This window comes from Rana temporaria, chromosome 5 (genome assembly GCF_905171775.1).
Source record: "Rana temporaria chromosome 5, aRanTem1.1, whole genome shotgun sequence".
Lineage (NCBI taxonomy): Eukaryota > Metazoa > Chordata > Amphibia > Anura > Ranidae > Rana > Rana temporaria.
Genome location: NC_053493.1, coordinates 233,389,965 through 233,416,292, shown reverse-complemented (window position 1 = coordinate 233,416,292; position 26,328 = coordinate 233,389,965). Strand labels below are relative to the sequence as shown.

The following is a 26,328-nucleotide window of genomic DNA, read 5'->3' as shown; positions in this document are numbered from 1 at the left end:
TTTACGCTGGCCGCTAGGTGGCGCTTCCGTCGTTTTCGGCGTAGAATATGCAAATGACCTGGATACGCCGATCACAAATTTACGTACGCCCGGTGCTATTTTTTTACGTTGTTTATGTTAGGCTTTTTCGGCGTAAGGTTGCTCCTGCTATTAGGTTGCGCACGCAATGTTAAGTATGGCCGTCGTTCCCGCGTCGAAATTTGAATTTTTTACGTTGTTTGCGTAAGTCGTTCGCGAATAGGGCTGGACGTCATTTACGTTCAAGTCGAAACCAATACGTCCTTGCGGCGTACTTTGGAGCAATGCACACTGGGATATGTCCACGGACGGCACATGCGCCGTTCGTAAAAAACGTCAATCACGTCGGGTCACCAAGAATTAACATAAAACACGCCCCCTCATCCACATTTGAATTACGCGCGCTTACGCCGGCCCCATTTACGCTATGCCGCCGGAACTTAGAAGGCAAGTGCTTTGTGAATACAGCACTTGCCTCTCTAACTTACGGCGGCGTAGCGTAAAGACGATACGCTGCGCCGCCGAAACTATGCGTGCCCCTACCTGAATCTAGTCCTTTATCTATTGGTTCACCGTACATTGGTGTGATGGTCACTGGGAAAAATCCTTCTTCTACTTTTGGCCATTGGGGAGAACTCCATCTTTATGGATAACTAACTATTTTTGTCAGTGGTCACCTATCTGAGAGGCTGAACTTGCTCAAAAAAAAAAAAGTGAGACATTTCTAATATTTTTGTGTTTTGAAAAACTGTTGCTTTCCAAGTAAACCCGACCTTGGATTGAACACTCCTCCATTTTCTTCAGAGCTCCCAATACGAATTTCTGCTCCAATAATTCTCTCTTTGCAACATTCCAGCACCCGATTGGTGATGACTACAGAGAAGATCTGGTAGGGTGACTCCAGGTCCACCGTCCACCAAGGCGACGCCTCTCTTTGGGTAATTGAACATTGCCCCACGATGTGATTATTGGCCAGGGAACCGTCATTGGCATTACCAGCTTCTCCAGAAGAAGAAAAGGTGCTGGACTGGGAGGCCGCGCCATTCAGGGCTACATTCTGAACTGGGGAAACAAAGTTGAGATATCGAATTGTAAAGTTGAAACAAAACTTTCGACAAAGATCATACAAGAACCAAGGACACAAATGTATCACCTGCAAACAGTAACTGGGATAAAATATTTAGTCTATTTGAAGGTTCCCAATATTTCTTTTCAGGGATCATACATTATTATATTTAGCCTGCTGATGACTCAAAGTATCTCACTTACACATCCCAAAAAAGCTTAAAAATCTGTCAATTCTCCTCCGACATCTCCCAGAGTCTGTAATGACAACCAGGGCTGCCATCAGGGGGGTACAGGCAGTGCACCTGTAAGGGGCCGGAGGTCCCCAGGGGCCCGGATGTCAACTCCCTTTTTTTTTGTAAGGGGCCCGGAGGTCCCCGGATGGCAACCCCCCCTTTTTTATATATTTATATATATATATATATATATATATATATATATATAGCCCTCAAAATTTCCACTTGCCTGCTAGCATTTGGCGAGTGGATTTAAGCTGGGGGCGAGTGATAACAGTTCTGCATGACCAACAGTCCAATCTGTGCCTACACTTAGAGCCACGCTGAGATTGGCGGCCGAAGAGGAAAGGTGCGTGCTCGGGAAAAGATGAAAGGTGCGTGCTCGGGAAAAGTAGTCTGGTGAGCCGCACACATGCAGAGCAGTACACAGGTGCTCTCCTTACAATTCTCTTTAAGCCATGGGACCAGATAGTATGACCTCTCTGAGCCTGGCTTCCCAACCTGACCAATGTAGTTGGAGAGCAGAGAGCAGGAAGGAAGGAACAAGTGAGCTGGAGGACTGCGATTATCACCACTCTGAGTGTCCCAGGTAGGCAGTGCAGCACAGCGCTCACCAAGAGTTGCCCTGACAAGAGAGCGGCAGTATGCTGTGCGGTGTCAGTGTGCGCTGTGTTGCAGTGTCAATGGCTATGCAGGTGTGTGAATCTCGGTGCTGGATTGTACTCCCTCCCGCTGTGATGCAGCTCCTCTCCTCACTGCCCGACAATGAAAGGGGAAAGTGGGGACATGCAAGTATGGAGCCGCACACAGGGGCTCCTGATTATGAGAGTGGGTAGAATAGGAGAGGGAGAGAGAGAGGAGGATGGATGGGGGTTGCAGAGGAGACAGCAAGAGAATGGGGGAAAAGACCTGGTTCTAGAGAGAAGGCAGAGGAGGAGGAGGGAGTCTTGTACATAAGAGGGAGAGCAATTTTTGCAGAAGTAAAAAAGTCCATGTCCCTCTGGTTTGCCCCAGTGCCATGTCCCTCTGGTTTGCCCCAGTGCCCTGTCCCTCTGGTTTGCCCTAGTGCCATGTCCCTCTGGTTTGCCCCAGTGCCATGTCCCTCTGGTCTGCCCCAGTGCCCTGTCCCTCTGGTCTGCCCCAGTGCCCTGTCCCATTATGTTAAAGTTGTTGTTGGTAATATTTAATTGTGTAACTTGATTCGGCATAAAACATTTAACAGTGTCATTCCAAGAGATAATCTACAAGGGTGTTTTTAGGGGTGGAATTAGGGGCGGGGCAGTGTATGGGTTAGGTGAGGCAACTGGTGGCGAGTAACACTTGAGGCCTGGCTAGAAGCTCAGGGCTTGACATTTTGAGCCCTGTATATATATATATATATATATATTATTTTTTTTATTAAAGGGCCCAGAGGTCCCCAGGGGCACGGAAGGACCCCTGGGTCCCGGATGGCAACCCCCCTTTTTTTGTATTATTTTTTTCCCTCAGTTTAGGCCGATACGTATTCTTCTACATATTTTTGGTAAAAAAAAATCGCAATAAGCGTTTATCGGTTGGTTTGCGCAAAATTTATAGCGTTCACAAAATAGGGGATAGTTGTATTGCATTTTTATTATTTTTTTTTTTTTACTACTAAATGGTGACGATCAGCGATTTTTTTCGTGACTGCAACATTTCGGACAATTTTGACACATTTTTGGGATCATTGTCATTTTCACAGCAAAAAATGCATTTAAAAGGCATTGTTTATTGTGAAAATGACAATTGCAGTTTGGGAGTTAACCACTAGGGGGCGCTGATGGGGTTATGTGTGACCTGAAGTGTGTTTACAACTGTAGGGGGGGTGTGGCTGTAGGTGTGTTATAGCCCCATTGACGTCTATGGGACTCGAACGTTCAAATTCAAAAGTGCTCATTTTAAAGCCTAATATGCAAGTTATTGTCGTAAAACGTCTTTGAGAACCCGGGTCTTGCCCCAGGGAACATGTATCAATGGAAAAAAAGTTTTAAAAACGGTCGTTTTTTTCTGGAGCAGTGATTTTAATGATGCTTAAATAAAAAAATAAAAAAATGAAAAATTCCTTTAAATATGGTACCTGCTGGGTGTCTATAGTAGTGGCACGTGTTTAGAACAGTCTCTGCACAAAATGAGATTACTATAAGAAAAAAGTCATTTAAAACTGCTTGCGGCTTTAATGTAATGTCTGGTCCCTGCAATATGGATGAAAATCGCTGAGAAAAATAGCACAGACACAGACAGTACACACACCACGTAGCTTTAGGTGCAAACTGCAGAGGACACGGCAGTACACCACGTGAGAATACTTCAGCTAGCACAATCACCTGCCTGCCAGTAAATTAGGAAGAGCGGATCTAGCTAAACTATACAGTGTATAAATATATGTACAACACCTGGGATGTATATGTATGTATATATACACACTGTAAGGCCCCATACTCATGACCAAACATGTCTGCTGAAACTGGCCCGCAGTCACTTAGGGTGCAAGTTCCGTATGCAGAAACAACTTGCGCCCTTAGTTACGGCGGCGTAATGTATGTGTGGCGGCGTAAGCCCGCCTAATTCAAATGGGGATGATGTGGGCGTGTTTTATGTAAATTCATGCGCCGTCCGTGGAATTTCCCAGTGTGCATTGCTCCAAAGTATGCCGCAAGGACGTCTTGGTTTCGACGCGAACGTAAATGACATCCAGCCCCATTCACGGACGACTTACGCAAACGACATCAAATTTTCAAAACTCGACGCGGGAACGACGTCCATACTTAACATAGGATACCCCTCATATAGCAGGGGTAACTTTACGCTGGAAAAAGCCTAACGTAAACAAAGTAAAAATATGCGCCGGCCGGACGTACGTTTCTGAATCGGCGTATCTACCTAATTAGCATATTCATCGCGTAACTATACGGAAGCGCCACCTAGCGGCCAGCGTAAATATGCAGCCTAAGATACGATGGTGTAAGACACTTACGCCGGTCGGATCTTAGGGAAATCTATGCGTAACTGATTCTATGAATCAGTCGCATAGTTACGACCTCCCGCAAACTCAGAGATACAACGTTGTATCTCCTATCTGAATCTGGGCTATAGTCTCTCTCTCTCTCTCTCTCTCTCTTAACCATCGCAACACTCTACACAAGGCCGACCTGCAGGCGGCCTTTTATAGTGTGGGGCGTGTACTAAACCCCCTGAGCCATAATTGGCCAAAGCCACCCTGGCTTTGGCCAATTATGGCTCTCCGTTTTTTGCAAGCTGTGATTGGCCAAACATGCGGGTCATAGTGCATGCATGGCCAATCATCAGCCAGCAATGCACTGCGATGCCGCAGTGAATTATGGGCTGTGAAACGTAGCTCGAATTTGGCGCAAACGGCCCAAAACTTTCGTAATCCGACGAACGATCGAACATACGATGTTCGATTCGAACATGAGTTTGACTCGAATACGAAGCTCATCCCTACTGCTGACTGCAGTCCTGAAACAACCGCTATCTGCTTCCTAATTATGGCACCCGTTATTCTTTGTGTCCTGTGCCCCTGTTCCCACACTCAGCGGTACTCAGACTCGAAAAGGGGAAGCTTTCTTGTCACTTCGACCTCCAACCCAGCAAGAGTTAGGGTTAGGGTTTCCCCTTAAAGAATAAGGCTAGGACTCAGGAATTAAAATAGGGACCTTCCCCAGAGGTCAAAGGTCAGAAGGTGGGTTCCCAGGGGTCAATGGTCACGAGGCGTGGCTGACCCACCCCCACCAAAGTGTTCCCGCCAAAAAAGCCCTCTTGCATTTTCCTCATATATACTATTTATATAAGGATTTTCATTCCTTTTTAAATAAATAATAATTCATTTTAATAATTATTATTAGGAAGGCATCTTTATCTGCTCATATAGAGTAGCTTTGTAGATATTCCTGTCTCCGAAGCCAATGAATGGAGAGCTCTTGCTAACACATACTACAGTAAGCTACAGTCTAAGACACAATCCCTACTTTACATACACATTTCTTCTCTTCGCTCTTCAACTTGCTCAGCAAACACTTGAACTTCACAAAAATTCATATATTCATTTTTTTGGGGTATAACAATAGTGACAAAACGTCCTTCCATCCCATCACAGTCGTAGATAAAGGTCTGTCCATTGGGGATGGAGACAATTTGAGCACACCTGGAAAAGAAAAGAACATTGTACCGTGCATCATGAAGGATTAGCATCAGTAGTAAGGGGGGCAGAAAAAAAAGCTACAATAATGGACTTTCTGATCACAAACACTTATGAGAGGGGACAGAGCATCTCGGAACGGGGAAAGAAAGTGTAATTTATTTAATTTTTAAGTGCAGATTACGTCTTTACAAATACAAGGTTGTTTAGTCCCAGATGATTGGACTTTTAAATGGCACCAGACATGTGTATGGCACTAATTTTCTTTTTGGATCCATTCGGTACCGTATTTGCCGGCGTATAAGACTGGGCATATAAGACGACCCCCTAATTTTTCAGCTAAAATGTTGGTTTTTGGGATATACTCACTGTATAAGACGACCCCTCACTGTGCCATTATACATGGCTCACTGTGCCATCTATACATGCCTCACTGTGCCATCTATACATGTCTCACTGTGCCATCTATACATGCCTCACTGTGCCATTAGTAACATGCCTCACTGTGCCATCTATACATGCCTCACTGTGCCATTAGTACCATGCCTCACAGTGCCATTAGTAACATGCCTCACTGTGCCATCTATACATGCCTCACTGTGCCATTCCATTCCCTGCCTCGACAATCTCCCTACCTTCTCCTGTTTGCAGAGATGTCAGACGGCGGCCATCCATTATTCAAAAGCTGTGCCTCCTCCTCAGGCTGTTCCGTGATAGGCGGAACAGTAATTTTCCCAGCAGAGCCTCAGTTTAGTGTTCCGCCTATCACGGATGTCCTCTCGTCTGAGGCCGAGGCTGAGGATGAGAAGGCATCCGTGATGGGCTGAGCACTAAACAGAGGCTCTGCTGGGAAAATTAGTGTTCCGCCTATCACGGAACAGTTAGAGGAGGAGGCGCGCTTTTTTAATAATGGATGGCCGACATCTGACACAGGTACCCGGCGTATAAGACGACCCCCGACTTTTGGGGCATGATTTTAGATGCAAAAAGTCGTCTTATACGCCGGAAAATACAGTAATTGAATAATTTCATTTTGGATATATTTGTTATTGATCCGATTCATTTTTGGAATTCAGCACATTATTATGTGGCAGAGATACATAGACGATATATTACTCATATGGGATGGTCCAGAAAACAAATTGAAGGGTTGCCTCAATCAGATGAATTGTAACAACTTCAATTTGTTTTTTTACAATGACTTACGACTGTCATAAGGTCGATTTTTTTGGATATTAGTATTCTTAAAGACAAAAATGGTAAACTCACCAGTAAGCTTTTTAGGAAGGAGGCCGCGGGCAACACTTTGTTGCATGTGGATAGTTTTCACCCAGATACTTTTAAACAATCTATACAGTTTCTGCACATAAAACTGAACTGTACCACAGATGAAGATTTCTAACATGAAGCTGATGAGCTTACCAAAAAAGATTACTGGAAAGAGGGTATACTAAATCCACTCTAAAAAAAGCATTTAACCCGTGTAAAAGACACTAAAAGACAAGATATTATTTTTAAACCCAAAAAGAGGAGAAGGGAAGACAATGTCACGAGAATCATACTACGATACTCCAGTGAATATGATAAAGTGAGGAAAATTCTCACAAAATATTGGTCCATTCTCCAGAAGGACCCAGTTCTTGGGAATTTGGTGACCAAGAATCCACAAATTACTTATAAAAAGGCTGGATCTATTGGTGGAATGCTCACACAAAATGAGTATAAGGCAGACTCAAGGAGAGACCCCTGTAAGACTTGGGGCACCTATCCTTGTGGAGCTTGCTCACAATGTGTGGTCAGGGGCGGACTGACCATTGAGTCACTCTGTGTTTTTTTACATCTGCCCCTTATATGTCCGAAACCGACAAGCTTTTGATGTAAAAATCCAGAGATTTTAGCTGCCCCGCCTCTGCACTGCCTCCTAGCATGGTGGCCATCTGTAAGCCCGTGGGGGCCCCATAATCTTCTATTGCCCGGGGGCCCCATGAGTTGTCAGTCCGCCCCTGTGTGTGGTCATTGGTAAGAGGACACATTTCAAACTGCCCAAAGGGGAACGCTTTTGTGTCAAACATTTTGCGAACCGCAAGATGCAGGGCGTTGTATATATCATGCAGTGTCAGTGTGGTGCCTTTTATGTGGGTAAGACACGGCAAAAACTGGGCCAAAGCATCAGTAAACACATGCATAGCATTCGAATTGGCAATCTGTATTTATCTCTTGGCAGACATGTTGCCAGGAGACACAAATACAGGGTGCCGAATGTCAATTTTACAGTCCTGGATCGAGCTCATATTCCATTAAGAGGAGGTGATTTGAATAAGATCCTGCTCTAGCGCGAAATGCGCTGGGTCAGGCATCCTAATGCCACGACCCCTCCAGGTCTCAATGAGGCTGAGAGCTTCAGACCCTTTCTGGATAGTTTCAACAGACCGGATATGATGTGGCAACGCATGACGCCAGTACGGTGCATCACATCTGACGTCAGTACAGCGCGCATGCGCAATATAGGGAGACGCTGGGGATTGCAGCTGGCGCCATTCCTTTTTATCTTATATTTCAGAAGCGGTATAAATCCCTGAAGAAGATTTTGCTTATGCTTATATATTTCGAAAAACTTTGAATATCCCCTCTACCGATTACCATCTGCATTACATACCGATGGCAGAACAGCTAGTAGTTGGGAAATACCACTTCAGGACCAACAATTCATACTATATCATGCAATGTTTTACATTTTTGTGGTATTTGTGTATATTTTGAATATTTTCTATAATTCTTTAATCAATTGATATTGTTAAAAAAAACTTTTTTATTAAATTAAAAATCAAATTTTTCTTGAAATTGCCTTAACAATCTCAATTTAGAGGTCTAACAATTTCTTAGATTTTAAGAGGAACTCCACGCCAAAATAAAAATAAAAAAATGGTGTGGGGTCCCCCCAAACATCCCTACCAGGCCATTATCTGTGCATGCAGCCTGGTAGGCCAGGAAACGGGGGGGGGGGGATCCTGAGGACCACAACCTGTTACTAACAGGCAGAAAAACCCAATCCACACCACGAGGAGGTCTGGTAAATACAGTTTAGTGCTTAGACCTGCACCTCAAGTGTGCCCCCATCAGGGGTGACCTGCTTGTGTACTTATCCTGCTGGCAGGGCTATTTTTTAGAAATCATGGGGCTCTGTACAGCCTTCCTGATGGCCCCCCTAGTCCCGCTTACACCACACTCAACCCTTAGGGTGCAGCAAAACTGACTTTATCCGCCTACACCGCGAAAATGAAAAAAAGTCGCTCCTCTGCTCCCACCTCCTGGGACTCTATGTTGGCTTGATGGGGCTCAGGGAAATTTTATTTAAGCCCTGGTGTTCCAGTAGGAGCGGAGGTGTGGTCTAGTAAAATTAATTTATAGATTTACATAAAAATTAACAATTAGGCTACTTTCACACTGAGACTCTTTGCAGACGCTATAGGGCTAAAAATAGCGCCTGCAAAGTGCCCTGAAAGAGCGGCTCCTTTCACTCCAATGTGAAGGTCCAGAGGGCTTTCACACTGGAGCGGTGCGCTGGCAGGACGGTAAAAAATGTCCTGCCAGTCGCATCTTTGAGGCGCTGTAGAATCGTTGATCACATCGCTCCTAAAGCGCCCCTGCCCATTAAAATCAATGGGCAGTGATGCCAAAGCTCCTCAGCAGCAGCGCTTTGAACCCTTTATTCAGCCGCTAGCTGGAGTTAAAAGTGCCCAGCTAGCGCCCGAAAAGCGCAGCAAAAATGACAGAAAAACCCCTGAATAAAAATAGCGATGTTTTACCGCCCCAGTGTGAAAGTAGCCTAAAGCTGCCCCGGGCCTCCTTGGTTAACTGATGAGGCCTGGGGCTAATACAACAGGATTAGTTTTACTGCCTTATCAGTGGCCCTACCTGCTGGTCAGTGGGAGTCTCTCTACTGCTATAACTACTGGTTTCCAAGTCTGACCCCTGACCATGACAGAACCATAAACAGCCTAATGCAATGTCACGCTCATTACGGGTATGGTGAATGAACTTAGTAGACAGTATTACAATGCTACAAATGCTAATGCCTTCATCTTACCTGGGGTTCTTTATACCACCTCGCTCTTCAGAGTCTCCGATAAGGATCTCAGCTCCATTCAAGTTGCTACCACAGCAGTCTCCGCGGTTGGTGATGGCAACAGAAAAGACTTGCCTTTTGCTTAGTAGGTCCACACGCCACCAAGGACCAAAATCATTTCCTGTTTGGATGCAGCTTCTATCATAATAATTTGAAGATTTGTCCCCATCAGCGGCTATTTTAGCAGATCGGGTGTGATCATAGTAGCTGGACTGGGAGCAGAGGCCATGTGGAGCAACATTGACAGCTGTAATTAAAGTTTGGAAACCAATTGCTAAAATTTCTGGTCCTTCATCAGCTCGGTGCATGCACTTGGCCTTTATTAGGGTGTTTGGGGTAGGGTTAGAGTTAGGGGTTGGGGACGGGGTAGGGTTAGAGTTAGGTTTAGGGGGTAGGGGTATGGGTAGAGTTAGGGGTTGGGGTTTGGGGTAATTAGGAGTTGGGGTAGGGTTAGAGGTAGGTTTAGGGGTAGGGTTAGGGGTAGAGTTAGGGCTGGGGTTAGGGGTAGGGTTAGAGGTAGGGGTAAAGTTAGCAGTTGGGGTAGGGTTAGAGGTAGGTTTAGGGGTTTCGGGGTAGAGTTAGGGTTAGGGTTGGGGTAGGGTTAGGGGGTTAGGGCCTTTATTATAATTTTATCATTTCTTCTATACACTAAACCATCAAATAATTTTGCTACAGTTAGAAGACAATTTAAAATCATAATAAAGGCATACAAAACCACTAGAGCTGAAAGCCCAAGGTGCGTTGAAAAAGTCTTAGGCTTGGTTCACACTGTTACAAGTTACAGCGTGACTTTACTTCAACTTCAGCGCAACTTGAAGCAACTTCAGGGAATGCCTCTCCATTGCCCATTAAGGCAGCCTCACCATTACAGATTAATTCAGCCTCGCCTTTAAGTATACAATACAAGCCATTACCTCTAGTGTTGAGCAGAATATGCCATATTCGATTTCGCGATATATCTCGAATATATATTCGAATATTCGAGATATATTCGCTAAATTCGAATATTCGTGATATTTTATCGAAATTAATTGAATGCGATTTTTCGCTATTGCGAATGCGAAAATAATTGCGATTTTTTTAATAACTGCGGTAGGAGCGCTCTGATTGGCTTAGAATATTCGTGATATTTTATCGAAATATCGCAACATGCGAATGCGATATTTATTGCGCAATTTCGAGATATGCTGGAGGAGCGCTCTGATTGGCTCAGAATATTCGTGATATTTTATCGAAATATCGCAACATGCGAATGCGATATTTATTGCGCAATTTCGAGATATGCTGGAGGAGCGCTCTGATTGGCTCAGAATATTCGTGATATTTTATCGAAATATCGCAACATGCGAATGCGATATTTATTGCGCAATTTCGAGATATGCTGGAGGAGCGCTCTGATTGGCTCAGAATATTCCTGATATTTTATCGAAATATCGCAACATGCGAATGCGATATTTATTGCGCAATTTCGAGATATGCTGGAGGAGCGCTCTGATTGGCTCAGAATATTCCTGATATTTTATCGAAATATCGCAACATGCGAATGCGAAATTTATTGCAGATATTTCGAAAACTGCTGTAGCAGCACTCTGAAATCGAATATGTATGATATTTTAACCAAAATACATATTGCGATTGCGATTTTTCGATCGCGCATGCGCAATTGCGCGAACAACACGCGACCATTTCCTGGAGCCTTGCCAGTTTCCCAATATTACAGCAACATGGTGGGAAGCAATTTCTCAAAGTCTGAGGAAAAGTTGCTGATTTGTGTAAGTATTTTGACCACTGTTATTTCATCATCTTCAACTGCATTTAAGTCTAGTTTAAAAGTTAGTATATATGATCAGATATTAGTATTTAACCAAAAATGTGTCTCCTGCTTTTACAAAACTACAAGTCCCAGCATGCCTGGACAGCTGCAGACACCCTGGTTGGCAAATGTGTATTTAGGCACTTTTCCTTGTTATTTAGCATAATGAATTTAAAATTTTTTTGGACATAGGACGTATGCGAACGTCCTGACTTCAGTGTCCTCAAGGCCCAAGGACGTTCGAATACATATTGCCCTTTAGATGTTGCAGAACTACAACTTCCAGCATGCCTGGGAATGCTGGCACTTCTAGTATTGTAAGTTCTGCAGGCCCACATTTTTCAGGCCTTTATGCACGGGTCTCTAAACTGTGGCACCCTAGATGCAGCAAAAGTAAAATTCTTAGCATGCACTGAAAGACCGTGGCTGATGGGAGTAGTAGTTTTGCAACAGCTGGAGGTGGACTGGTCTTGAAACCCAGAGTTAGGTAACAAACCCGTAGTGTTTTGCAACCATTCTGCCTCCAGCTGGTTATTTTCTGTTGAAAAGCCTGTGGCGTGCAAAACACAACCCAAAAACTCCACCCGGTGCAAGGAAAAATTTGCACACACCTAAAGAGTGACATCACAAAAAACTGCGACGGTTGCATACGTCAGTGGTCCTCCGAAAAGGTCCCGTCTCTGACCCCCCGGGGCGTTAGGCTCCTAGGCTCCTGACAGGGAAAAGAGTTACTGTGGTCCATACAGCCAAAGCCATATGGACCCATCTCGGTCCAAGCAGCGCAATCAACACGCGAACAACACGCGACCATTTCCTGGAGCCTTGCCAGTTTCCAACTTATGATCGCAGCGCAATCACACAGCAACATGGTTGGAAGCAATTTCACTAAGTCTGAGGAAAAGTTGCTGATTTGTGTAAGTATTTTGACCACTGTTATTTCATCATCTTCAACTGCATTTAAGTCTAGTTTAAAAGTTAGTATATATGATCAGATATTAGTATTTAACCAAAAATGTGTCTCCTGCTTTTACAAAACTACAAGTCCCAGCCCAGCCCAGCATTTAAGTCTAGTTTAAAAGTTAGTATATATGATCATATATTAGTATTTCACAAAAAATGTGTCTCCTGCTTTTACAAAACTACAAGTCCCAGCATGCCTGGACAGCTGCAGACACCCTGGTTGGCAAATGTGTATTTAGGCACTTTTCCTTGTTATTTAGCATAATGAATTTAAAATTTTTTTGGACATAGGACGTATGCGAACGTCCTGACTTCAGTGTCCTCAAGGCCCAAGGACGTTCGAATACATATTGCCCTTTAGATGTTGCAGAACTACAACTTCCAGCATGCCTGGGAATGCTGGCACTTCTAGTATTGTAAGTTCTGCAGGCCCCCATTTTTCAGGCCTTTATGCACGGGTCTCTAAACTGTGGCACCCTAAATGCAGCAAAAGTAAAATTCTTAGCATGCACTGACAGACCGTGGCTGATGGGAGTAGTAGTTTTGCAACAGCTGGAGGTGGACTGGTCTTGAAACCCAGAGTTAAGTAACAAACACGTAGTGTTTTGCAACCATTCTGCCTCCAGCTGTTTTTTTCCTGTTGAAAAGCCTGTGGCGTGCAAAACACAACCCAAAAACTCCACCCGGATGCAGTGAAAAATGTGCACACACCTAAAGAGTGACATCACAAAAAACTGCGACTGGTACATACGTCAGTGGTCCTCCGAAAAAGGTCCCGTCTCTGACCCCCCGGGGCGTTAGGCTCCTGACAGGGAAAAGAGTTAGCAACGCATATCTCCCCTATACGTGTATCCTGTGTTGTTAATAATATATTCATAATTATGCAAATGATAATGGCTGCTATATTTATGCAAAAAAGGTGGCGACCGAAATGGCAGGATATAAAATCTTTCATGTTACCCCTGTCATTGATTAATAAGGCGAGAATGCTTCCAATTGTTGAATAGCATACATTTACGTCATATATCCATAAGGCTGTCAACAGAAGTATTACAATATACTTTGTTCTTCATCTTGCAGAAGTTCCTGGAAACAGGATACGATGACCTGCGGCGGCAGCCACAGAAAAGGGCTGTGGTCAGCGCCCTAATCGCTGACTTTGGCGGCCATCATGACCACAAGGCCATTGTTAAGAAGTGGTCTGATCTAAAGAGGCGCCAAATGGGTAATGTCAGACGTCTTCGGGCTAAATATCATCCAGGTAAGTTATTGTTGACAGTTATGTTTTTTTTTAAAAAAGTGTATTTTGTGCGTGAACTCGAAAGAGAGAGGAGCCGGCCTGCAGGAGTTGGGAGGCCTCCCCCAGAGGCAATCTGCCACCTTTCTCCATGCCCCGGTTGGCAATGGCGGGTGTGAGGGGGTCCTCCCAACCCAACCTCGCATAGCACACCCACCAGTGGCGGGGCTGAGACCACCAAACTCAATTCACAGGTAGCCGAGAGCGGGATCCGAACCCCTAGCTGCAGAGGTGAATCAGTTGTCAGTGCAGTGGCAATCGCGTGGAGCCACCGCAGCTCCTTTGGTGACAGTTATGTAAGGTCATATGTAATTCATGTAAGGTCAGATGTTGTTAACCAAGATGCCATGTTGTGCTAACATATATCACCACCGGCCAAGGTATTCATAGTACTGTTGAAAAAAGACATGGGGCAGCAGACAGGAACACAGAAGTTATGTGGGAACATAATTTTCCCATTGCTTTGCATGGGACTTTAAAGAAAAACCCCGACCATGGCAAGTGGGGGTGGGTAAGGTTTAAACCACCTATCCTATGTTTGTGGCTGACATATAAGTAACCTGTGTGCCAAGTTTCATATAAATATCTTTAGCCGTTTGTACGTGATGCTGGAACATACATACATACATACATACATACATACATACATACATTTATGCACACACACACGTTGAGTTTTATATATATAGATTACCACTAAATTCCTGTGTTAGGAGTGGGGTTGTTATAGTAATCCCGTGTGCTCCATCAGGCCCTTTTTTTAACATGAGATGGTCTGAACAAAACAAAGTCGACAAAAACAGCTCATTTTAACATGGTTGCATCCCAGCTCACGCTCAGTCCCCTGTAGTGCCCACAAGACCCTTTAATATAACATTGTCCCATTGGTTAACTGTCTATATAAATCAATTTGTATTCATATACAATACAGCAGAGTACACAGAATTTGCATACGTCATTAGAAAACATTTTTATAATATATGAACATTGTGTTATTATAGAAGCTCCAATGCCAGTTATCCGCGCCAAGCGCAGAAGGCGCCAGGCCGATGAGGAGGAGGAGGAGGATGCGGCAGAGGAGGATGCGGCAGAGGAGGAGATGGATGAAGAGGAGCAGCCAGGGCCCTCCCACTCCCCAACCCCAGCTCCTGCTGAGGAGCAAGCTGAGGAGATTCCCCCCCCCACCACCCCAACTTCTCAAGCGGAAGAGCAGGAGGAAGAGAGCGGTCCTGTGAGCCTCGCTCAGGAAGGTAAATATGTGCACAATGATTAATAACATTTCAACAACAAAATGTAGATATAAAAATGGACAACATATAAAGCGCACCTGTCAGATTGTAGAACCATAATATGGTATTGATGCTAGAAGTATACAGGTAGTGCATAATTATTAGGCAAGTTGTATTTTTTGAGGATTCATTTTATTATTGAACAACAACCATGTTCTCAATGAACCCCAAAAACTCATTAATATCAAAGCTGAATTTTTTTGGAAGTAGTTTTTAGTTTGTTTTTAGTGTTAGTTATTTTCGGGGGATATCTGTGTGTGCAGGTGACTACTATTACTGTGCAGAATTATTAGGCAACTTAACCAAAAAATAAATAGATACCCTTTTCAATGATTTATTTTTAACAGTGAAACCAATATAACATCTCAACATTCACAAATACACATTTCTGACATTTAAAAACAAAACAAAAACAAATCAGTGACCAATATAGCCACCTTTATTTGCAAGGACACTCGAAAGCCTGACATCCATGGATTCTGTCAGTGTTTTGATCTGTTCACCATCAACATTGCGTGCAGCAGCAACCACAGCCTCCCAGACACTGTTCAGAGAGGTGTACTGTTTTCCCTCCTTGTAAATCCCACATTTGATGATGGACCACAGGTTCTCAATGGGGTTCAGATCAGGTGAACAAGGAGGCCATGTCATTACTTTTTTTTATTTAATACCCTTTCTTGCCAGCCACGCTGTGGAGTACTTTGACACGTGTGATGGAGCATTGTCCTGCATGAAAATCATGTTTTTCTTGAAGGATGGTGACTTTTTCCTGTACCACTGCTTGAAGAAGGTCTCTTCCATAATCTGGCAGTAGGACTGGGAGTTCAGCTTGACTCCATCCTCAATTCGAAAAGGCCCCACAAGCTCATCTTTGATGATACCACCCCAAACCAGTACTCCACCACCACCTTGCTGGCGTCTGAGTCGGACTGGAGCTCCCTGCACTTTACCAATCCAGCCACGGGCTCTTCCATCTGGCCCATCAAGACTCACTCTCATTTCAGCAGTCCATAAAACCTTAGAAAAATCTTTCTTGAGATATTTATTGGCACAGTCTTGACGTTGCAGCTTGTGTGTCTTGTTCAGTGGTCATCGTCTTTCAGCCTTTCTTACCTTGGCCATGTCTCTGGGTATTGCACACCTTGTGCTTTTGGGCACCCCAGTGATGTTGCAGCTCTGAAATATGGCCAATCTTGTGGCAAGTGGCATCTTGGCAGCTGCACGCTTAACTTTTCTCAGTTCATGGGCAGTTATTTTGCACCTTTGTTTTTCCACACGCTTCTTTTGTTTGATGATCACGCTTCAGAAGCTTTGCAACTTTAAGAGTGCTGCATCCCTCTGCTAGATATCTCTCTATTTTGGACTTTTCAGAGTCTGTCAAATCCTTCTTTTGGCCCATTTTGACAAAGAAAAGGAAATTGACTAATAATTATGCACACCTGATATAGAGTGTTGATGTCATTAGACCACACACCTTCTCATTACAGAGTTGTACATTACCTAATATGCCTAATCTGTAGTAGGCTTTCGAGCCTATACAACTTGGAGTAAGACAACATGCATAAAGAGGATGATGTGGTCCAAATACTCATTTGCCTAATAATTCTGCACTCCCGGGATGTGTTAGACACATAACAAGTGTATACACATGATAATGATTGATTAATAAGCAAAAAAAAAATTTTATTTATTTGGTAACGTTATTTTAAATCCAATTTTTTTTTTTATTATATCCTAACAGTATCAGGAAAGATGAGGAGGCAGACCGCGCTGATAAAGACAACCCACCAGAGGATCCAGGCAAATCAGCGCCAGATCCGCTATCTTATTCAGCAAAATGTGCTGCTGGAGCAGCAGCAATTAAAAAATATTGAGAAGCTGGAGCGCCTTCAGAAGCTCAATCAGAGTTATATCTGAAATTATGTTTTTATTAATAAATATTATTTTTTGGAAATGTTTCATTTCTTTTTGAGATAGATTTGTAGGTTTTTCAACACATCTAACTTAACATCAAACAAATCAACATCAACACATTTAACTTCATAATAAGCAAAAACATTTTATACTATTATTTTATTTAACAGTAACCTAGGACAAACTAAAGCACACGACACAGACACGACGAACACAAAATAAACAGTTGAAAAATGAACATAACAAAAGCAACAATATATATATATATACAAAGAGAGAGAGAGGGAGAGCAAGAAAGAGAGAGAATGCAGATGAGCTCTTGCAGACAGCCCAATGGTTGCAGTATAAATGCCGCAAAACAGTGTTTAACATAAGGTTCATTGTTATAGTTACACTTGCTGTTTAGATCCGGTCTGGTAGCTTGTAGCGGAGGCTGTTGGTGGATCCGCTGTGCCAGAGAGGTCATGAAGCTTTACTCAGCATGGAGGCAGCAGCAGGAGTATTAAAATATAATATAACTAGACAATGCATTTCCTGAGGAAAATGCGAGTGGGAATGCTGAATAGCTTAATTGGTGAGCCCCTTGCCAAAGACATTCACCATAACCACTACACTATCTTTAGGACACACAGCTTCTTTCTCTATCTGCAAAGTATAGCGTATGCTGACTTCCTGGTCGCCCCTCCCCCCTCAATAGGTTTCCCCTCCTCCCCAGGTCAGTGAGGAGGAATATTGCACTGAGGTCAGGAAAGTGATTTATAGAAAGAAATAACATTACAAACGCTTTTAATTCACAGATCTAATACATGATTTAAGCCTCCAAACAAAGCTTAATAAATCCTCAAACGTACATGCAATTGATACAACGACTACACCGTTTGAAATACACGGCCCTTGTAAACGCATCGATATGAAATTTATGTAGATAAACTTAAAAATGTGGCCATGTCTGCGATTTAGAAAAGAGCGTCTTTGTGAGTTCTGCAGCAACATTTTTTAGATAATTTAACATGAGAGTCTATGAGACATAATTTCTGGCTGTTGCTCCAATAACTAAAACTAAAATACGTATCGCAGACTTGATCACATTGCCATAAACCAGACAAGCATAGCTACGTTTTGATCTAAAAATTGTGTATGAAAAGTAGATCTTGTGGGCGTGAGACCAATTTGTTTCCCCTTTTTGTAAAGATATTTTTAATTACAAAGATCTAGAATGTTAAGGTCACATGACAGACTCTAAATCCCCTCCATAGGATTACATTATAACCTATCGCATTTTTGTGAAAAATTCGCAAAACGTAAATTGCGTTTTCACCAAAAAATTGTAAACGCTAACTATCTGAAAAGTCATAGCCGGATAGCTAAATATTTTGTGACCGCTTTACAGTTTTTTCAGTGTCTGTAAGTGAAAGTATGAAGTAGCTGAAACTTTTGGCAGGGCATGTGAATTCAAAGGGGAAAAGGATGTTCTCATTGACTTCAATGTTAAAAAAAGGGTCTTAAAAGCTAAAAATTTATAAAAGTGTAAAAAGTAGGAAAAAACTTGAACAAGTCCCATCATTTGCTGAAAGAGACGAACATTTTTACAGTTGAATGGTCTCAATAGCTGAAAGTATGCCGAAGTTACGCTGAACCAAAAAACGTAAGGAATAATAAGATTACTAAATTTACGGATATCAATACTGGAAATGTTTATTAAAGCATTCACACTAATTAAGATTAATACATTTACGGGTATCCATACTAGGAATGCTTATTAAAGCATTCCCACTAAGTATCACACAGGCACGATTTACAAGCAGTAGTGGTAATAGTAATACATAGCATAAAAACACTTGGGGAATACTTTACAGCATTAGTAGTGGTCATAATAGTCAATAGTGTACCAAAAAATTGGGACACAGGTGTCTTGACTGAGCTGTAATAGTAGTAGTAGACATTGACAATACAGTGTCAAATCACTCGGGCAAGAGGTGCCATGATGAACAGCAGTCTTAATAAGAGTATATAGGGTGTGAAATAACTGCTGACATAGGTGTCTTGACTGGGCAGCAGAAGCAGCAGTAGTAGTATTAACAGTAGTAGTTGATACAGAGTCATATCACATGGGCAGGAGGTGCCATGATGTACAGCAGTCTTAATAAGAGTATATAGGGTGTGAAATAACTGCTGACATAGGTGTCTTGACTGGGCAGCAGAAGCAGCAGTAGTAGTATTAACAGTAGTAGTTGATACAGAGTCATATCACATGGGCAGGAGGTGCCATGATGTACAGCAGTCTTAATAAGAGTATATAGGGTGTGAAATAACTGCTGACATAGGTGTCTTGACTGGGCAGCAGAAGCAGCAGTAGTAGTATTAACAGTAGTAGTTGATACAGAGTCATATCACATGGGCAGGAGGTGCCATGATGTACAGCAGTCTTAATAAGAGTATATAGGGTGTGAAATAACTGCTGACATAGGTGTCTTGACTGGGCAGCAGAAGCAGCAGTAGTAGTATTAACAGTAGTAGTTGATACAGAGTCATATCACATGGGCAGGAGGTGCCATGATGTACAGCAGTCTTAATAAGAGTATATAGGGTGTGAAATAACTGCTGACATAGGTGTCTTGACTGGGCAGCAGAAGCAGCAGTAGCAGTATTAACAGTAGTAGTTGATACAGAGTCATATCACATGGGCAGGAGGTGCCATGATGAACAGCAGTAGGAATAGGAGTATATAGAGTGTCAAATAACTGCTGACATAGGTGTCTTGACTGGGCAGCAGCAGCAGAAGCAGCAGTAGTATTAACAGTAGTAGTTGATACAGAGTCATATCACATGGGCAGGAGGTGCCATCATGAACAGCAGTAGGAATAGGAGTATATAGAGTGTCAAATAACTGCTGACATAGGTGTATTGACTGGGCAGCAGCAGCAGAAGCAGCAGTAGTATTAACAGTAGTAGTTGATACAGAGTCATATCACATGGGCAGGAGGTGCCATCATGAACAGCAGTAGGAATAGGAGTATATAGAGTGTCAAATAACTGCTGACATAGGTGTATTGACTGGGCAGCAGCAGCAGAAGCAGCAGTAGTATTAACAGTAGTAGTTGATACAGAGTCATATCACATGGGCAGGAGGTGCCATGATGAACAGCAGTAGGAATAGGAGTATATAGAGTGTCAAATAACTGCTGACATAGGTGTCTTGACTGGGCAGCAGCAGCAGAAGCAGCAGTAGTATTAACAGTAGTAGTTGATACAGAGTCATATCACATGGGCAGGAGGTGCCATCATGAACAGCAGTAGGAATAGGAGTATATAGAGTGTCAAATAACTGCTGACATAGGTGTCTTGACTGGGCAGCAGCAGCAGCAGAAGCAGCAGCAGTAGTATTAACAGTAGTAGTTGATACAGAGTCATATCACATGGGCAGGAGGTGCCATGATGAACAGCAGTAGGAATAGGAGTATATAGAGTGTCAAATAACTGCTGACATAGGTGTCTTGACTGGGCAGCAGCAGCAGCAGAAGCAGCAGCAGTAGTATTAACAGTAGTAGTTGATACAGAGTCATATCACATGGGCAGGAGGTGCCATGATGAACAGCAGTAGGAATAGGAGTATATAGAGTGTCAAATAACTGCTGACATAGGTGTATTGACTGGGCAGCAGCAGCAGAAGCAGCAGTAGTATTAACAGTAGTAGTTGATACAGAGTCATATCACATGGGTAGGAGGTGCCATCATGAACAGCAGTAGGAATAGGAGTATATAGAGTGTCAAATAACTGCTGACATAGGTGTCTTGACTGGGCAGCAGCAGCAGAAGCAGCAGTAGTATTAACAGTAGTAGTTGATACAGAGTCATATCACATGGGCAGGAGGTGCCATCATGAACAGCAGTAGGAATAGGAGTATATAGAGTGTCAAATAACTGCTGACATAGGTGTCTTGACTGGGCAGCAGCAGCAGCAGAAGCAGCAGCAGTAGTATTAACAGTAGTAGTTGATACAGAGTCATATCACATGGGCAGGAGGTGCCATGATGAACAGCAGTAGGAATAGGAGTATATAGAGTGTCAAATAACTGCTGACATAGGTGTATTGACTGGGCAGCAGCAGCAGAAGCAGCAGTAGTATTAACAGTAGTAGTTGATACAGAGTCATATCACATGGGCAGGAGGTGCCATGATGAACAGCAGTAGGAATAGGAGTATATAGAGTGTCAAATAACTGCTGACATAGGTGTATTGACTGGGCAGCAGCAGCAGAAGCAGCAGTAGTATTAACAGTAGTAGTTGATACAGAGTCATATCACATGGGCAGGAGGTGCCATGATGAACAGCAGTAGGAATAGGAGTATATAGAGTGTCAAATAACTGCTGACATAGGTGTCTTGACTGGGCAGCAGCAGCAGAAGCAGCAGTAGTATTAACAGTAGTAGTTGATACAGAGTCATATCACATGGGCAGGAGGTGCCATCATGAACAGCAGTAGGAATAGGAGTATATAGAGTGTCAAATAACTGCTGACATAGGTGTCTTGACTGGGCAGCAGCAGCAGCAGAAGCAGCAGCAGTAGTATTAACAGTAGTAGTTGATACAGAGTCATATCACATGGGCAGGAGGTGCCATGATGAACAGCAGTAGGAATAGGAGTATATAGAGTGTCAAATAACTGCTGACATAGGTGTCTTGACTGGGCAGCAGCAGCAGCAGAAGCAGCAGCAGTAGTATTAACAGTAGTAGTTGATACAGAGTCATATCACATGGGCAGGAGGTGCCATGATGAACAGCAGTAGGAATAGGAGTATATAGAGTGTCAAATAACTGCTGACATAGGTGTCTTGACTGGGCAGCAGCAGCAGAAGCAGCAGTAGTATTAACAGTAGTAGTTGATACAGAGTCATATCACATGGGTAGGAGGTGCCATCATGAACAGCAGTAGGAATAGGAGTATATAGAGTGTCAAATAACTGCTGACATAGGTGTCTTGACTGGGCAGCAGCAGCAGAAGCAGCAGTAGTATTAACAGTAGTAGTTGATACAGAGTCATATCACATGGGCAGGAGGTGCCATCATGAACAGCAGTAGGAATAGGAGTATATAGAGTGTCAAATAACTGCTGACATAGGTGTCTTGACTGGGCAGCAGCAGCAGCAGAAGCAGCAGCAGTAGTATTAACAGTAGTAGTTGATACAGAGTCATATCACATGGGCAGGAGGTGCCATGATGAACAGCAGTAGGAATAGGAGTATATAGAGTGTCAAATAACTGCTGACATAGGTGTCTTGACTGGGCAGCAGCAGCAGAAGCAGCAGTAGTATTAACAGTAGTAGTTGATACAGAGTCATATCACATGGGCAGGAGGTGCCATCATGAACAGCAGTAGGAATAGGAGTATATAGAGTGTCAAATAACTGCTGACATAGGTGTCTTGACTGGGCAGCAGCAGCAGAAGCAGCAGTAGTATTAACAGTAGTAGTTGATACAGAGTCATATCACATGGGCAGGAGGTGCCATCATGAACAGCAGTAGGAATAGGAGTATATAGAGTGTCAAATAACTGCTGACATAGGTGTATTGACTGGGCAGCAGCAGCAGAAGCAGCAGCAGTAGTAGTATTAACAGTAGTAGTTGATACAGAGTCATATCACATGGGCAGGAGTTGCCATGATGTACAGCAGTCTTAATAAGAGTATATAGGGTGTGAAATAACTGCTGACATAATTGTCTTGACTGATCCAAAGGAGTCATGGGAGAAAATCATGTGGTCAGATGAGACTATAATATAATTTTTTGATCATAATTTCACTAACCGTGTTCGGAGGAAGAATAATGATGAGTACCATGCCAAGAACGCCATCCCTAATGTGAAGCATGGGGGTGGTAGCATCATGCTTTGGTGGTGTTTTTCTGCACATGGGACAGGGTGACTGCACTGTATTAAGGAGAGGATGACCGGGGCCATGTATTGCAAGATTTTGGGCAACAACCTCCTTCCCTGAGTTAGAGCTTTGAAGATGGGTCGAGGCTGGGTCTTCCAACATGAGAATGACCCAAAGCACACAGCCAGGATAACCAAGGATTGGCTCTGTAAGGAGCATATCAAGGTTCTGGCGTGGCCTAGCCAGTCTCCAGACCTAAACCCAATAGAGAATCTTTGGAGGGAGCTCAAACTCCGTGTTTCTCAGCGATAGCCCAGAAACATGACTGATGTAGAGAAGATCTGTGTGGAGGAGTGGGCCAAAATCCCTCCTCCAGTGTGTGCAAAGCTGGTGTAAAACTACAAGAAATTTTTGACCGCTGTAATTGCAAAGAAAGCCTACTGTACCAAATATTAACATTGATTTTCTCTGATGTTGAAATAGTTATATTCAGCACTGTAAATACATCAGGTCCGGGGCTTCATCAGGGAATGCATGGCAAGGGACCCTTCAGCGCCCTGAACCGACGACGGGTGCCAGAAAGTCACCGCCGATCCAGGACTCATTCATCTTTATGAATGTGAGTCTGTCCACGGACTCTGTGGACAGACGGGTCCTCTTGTCCGTGACCACCCCACCTGCCGCGCTGAATGTCCGCTCAGATAGTACGCTGGAGGGGGGGCAAGACAATAACTCCAGCGCATACTGAGCGAGCTCGCGGCAGGTGTCCAATCTGGCAACCCAGTACTCCATGGGGTCGTCGGTGCTCATACTGTCAGAAGCACCGACGGACGCCATGTAGTCTGCCACCATGTGGGCCAGCCGCTGGTGGTGACTGCTGCTGCTGCTGCTGGTGGTGGTACTGGGTCGCTCGGTTTGGAAGAACATCCTCATCTCTTCCATTAGGTCCCCTGCTCGGCTGCAGCTGGGTGCAGCCACCTGCTGGGTGAGATGAGGGGGGACAACTGGAGGCCGGGGAGTTGCCTGCTCCAACCGTCTGACAATGGCTGCCTGCAGTTCCTCCATCCGGTGCTGCCTCCGGCTGGCTGGGATGAACTGCTCCAGTTTCCCCTTGCACCTGGGATCCAAAAGGGTGGCCATCCAGAAATCATCCCTCGTCTTGATGGTCTTAACCCGGGGGTCCCTCCTGAGGCATCTGAGCATGTGGGCAGCCATGGGGAAGAGCACAGCCCGCTGTGACTCCTCAATGCTGGCCAGGTGAATGAGGTGCGACTCTTCTTCCCTGAGGCGCTGCTGGTCAAACTCAGACATGCCCAACCCCCGGACTATCGGTGCCCCCAACACCGGCTCTCCCTCCTGACCAGGCCCTGACTCCGGGACGACACCAGCAACCACCTCCTCCTCCTCTTCATCATCATCCTCCTCCTCCTCCTCCTCCTCCTGGTCCTGGCCCTGGTCTCGGTGGAGCATTGCTGACTCCTCCTGCTCCACCAAGGCACTCTCCCCAGCCTCGAGCAGGCGATCTAGTGTCCTCTCCAGCATGAACAGTATTGGCAGCACGCTATTGAGGCCAATTTGCTCACTGCTGACCATCTTGGTCGCCTGCTCGAAGGAGGACAACACTTGGCAGACCTGGTTTATCTGCCCCCACTGCGCACAGGCGATGAAAGGGAGTTGTGGTGAAGCCCTCTGAGTGCCTAGTTCCATCAGGTACTCCCTCACCGCCCTTTGCTGCTCCCACAACCTCTTCAGCATGTGGAGGGTGGAGTTCCACCGCGTCACACTGTCCACAATCAGCCTGTGAAGGGGCAGATTGTACTTCCGCTGCAATTTGGACAGGGACGCGGTAGCGGTTGGGGAGCGCCTGAAGTGGCTGGCAATCCTACGCGCCTTTGCCACAATGTCACTCAACCCTGGATAAGTGCGCAGGAACTTCTGCACCACCAGGTTGAGGACATGTGCCAGACAGGGCACGTGCGTCAGACTGCCAGCATGGAGGGCGGCGAGTAGGTTGCTGCCGTTATCGCAGACAACCATACCTGGCTGGAGCCTTCGGGGTGTCAGCCACTTCTGGACCTGAGCTTGAAGTGCTTTCAGCACTTCTTCTGCAGTGTGTCTCCGGTCCCCTAAACTAACAAGCTGGAGCACGGCCTGACAGCGCACGTGCCCCACACTTGAGTAGCTACGGGGGCGCTTGCTGGGAGGCTCAGCAGCTGCGGAGACAGTGGCTTGAGGGAGACCAGCAGTTCTCCCCTGGACACCCCGGGGCGGCACCACAAGATCGGTTGCCGACGATCCCTCACCGACGCCTCGGAGGGAAACCCAATGGGCCGTGAAGCTGATGTAGCGTCCCTGCCCATGCCTGCTGGTCCAGCCATCCATTGTCAGATGAACCCTGTCGCTGACAGCGTGATCCAGCGACAGGGTTACATTCTGAACAATGTGCTGGTGTAGGGCAGGGACACCAGTCCTGGCAAAGAAATGGCGGCTGGGGACACGCCATTGGGGTTGGGCCTGCTCCAACATCTGCCTGAAGGGGTTGCTGTCAACTATGTTGAAGGGCAGCAGATGTTGGGCAATAACCCTTGCCAGGAGCCCATTGAGGGAACGCACACGTCGGTCTCCAGGGGGGAAGGGAGTGGTGCGGTCAAAGGCGTCTGAAATCGACGCCTGGCGCCGGACGGCAGTGCGGGACACAGACGTGGAGGGTGCTGTGGAAGTAGAGGTCTGGCTGCCGGTACCAGTACCTCTACTAGAGGGAGCGGGGGGGCATGACCTGCTGGAAACAGATGAAGATGTGGCAGGGGCTGCTGTACCCTGCTCACTTGTGGTGGTGGCGCTGCTACCACCACCACGCTTCATCTCCTCATACAACGCCCAGTGGTTTATCCTGAGGTGCTGGTTCAGGGCTGTGGTACCCACCCGAGCCAAACACTTCCCTCTCTTCACCCTCACTTTACAAATCCGGCAGATGGCCACGGTAGGGTTGTCTGCCACCAGGGTAAAGAAATTCCAGACAGGTGACTTCAGCACCGCCCTCCTGTCAGATGGGGTGACGCTTACTTGCACCTGCTGGGATTCGGTGCGCACAGGTGGAGCTGCCTGCTGCTGCTGCTGCTGCTGCTGCTCCTCCTCCTGACACCTCCTGCTGCCATCACCAGTGGAGACCCTGACGATGGTCTCCCTGGTGGTGACCTGGCGCACCGTTTCACCAGGGTGCCTACCTTCCCCGTCGTCACTGACGTAGTGAGCCGACGCGTCAGATGGCAACCATGATGGGTCACCCTCTTCGCCCCCAGAGATGTCAGACCAAGGGCTGAGATGTGTTGGTCTGAGGGAACCACGTGACATGGAGCCTCTAGCCTGGCTCCGCTGTCCCCTCACCCACGCCTGGGTCTGACTAGGTGCTGCTGTTTCTTGCACCAAAACAGCAGCACCAGTTTGAAGGGATGTCTCTGGGATACTGCCAGCAGGTATCCCATCCTCCTCATCCATCCCTTCAAAAAGGTCCTGACCATCAGGACAGAGCTGGAGGTCTGCCTGATGCATGGCCTCCCCCAAGA

At 45.2% G+C, this 26,328-nt stretch overlaps 1 protein-coding gene across 1 annotated transcript in view; it reads right to left on the bottom strand.

Annotated features, from left to right (window-relative positions):
• The window catches only part of LOC120941211 (pentraxin fusion protein-like), a 55,579-nt gene that overhangs the window by 23,659 nt on the left and 5,592 nt on the right, over positions 1-26,328 (bottom strand). The window contains exons 3-5 of the mRNA XM_040354514.1: positions 9,581-9,866; positions 5,333-5,499; positions 792-1,080 (exon numbers count right to left, since the gene is read on the bottom strand). Of these exons, the coding sequence (XP_040210448.1) occupies positions 792-1,080; positions 5,333-5,499; positions 9,581-9,866 (742 nt within the window). The remainder of the gene's footprint in view (positions 1-791; positions 1,081-5,332; positions 5,500-9,580; positions 9,867-26,328) is intronic.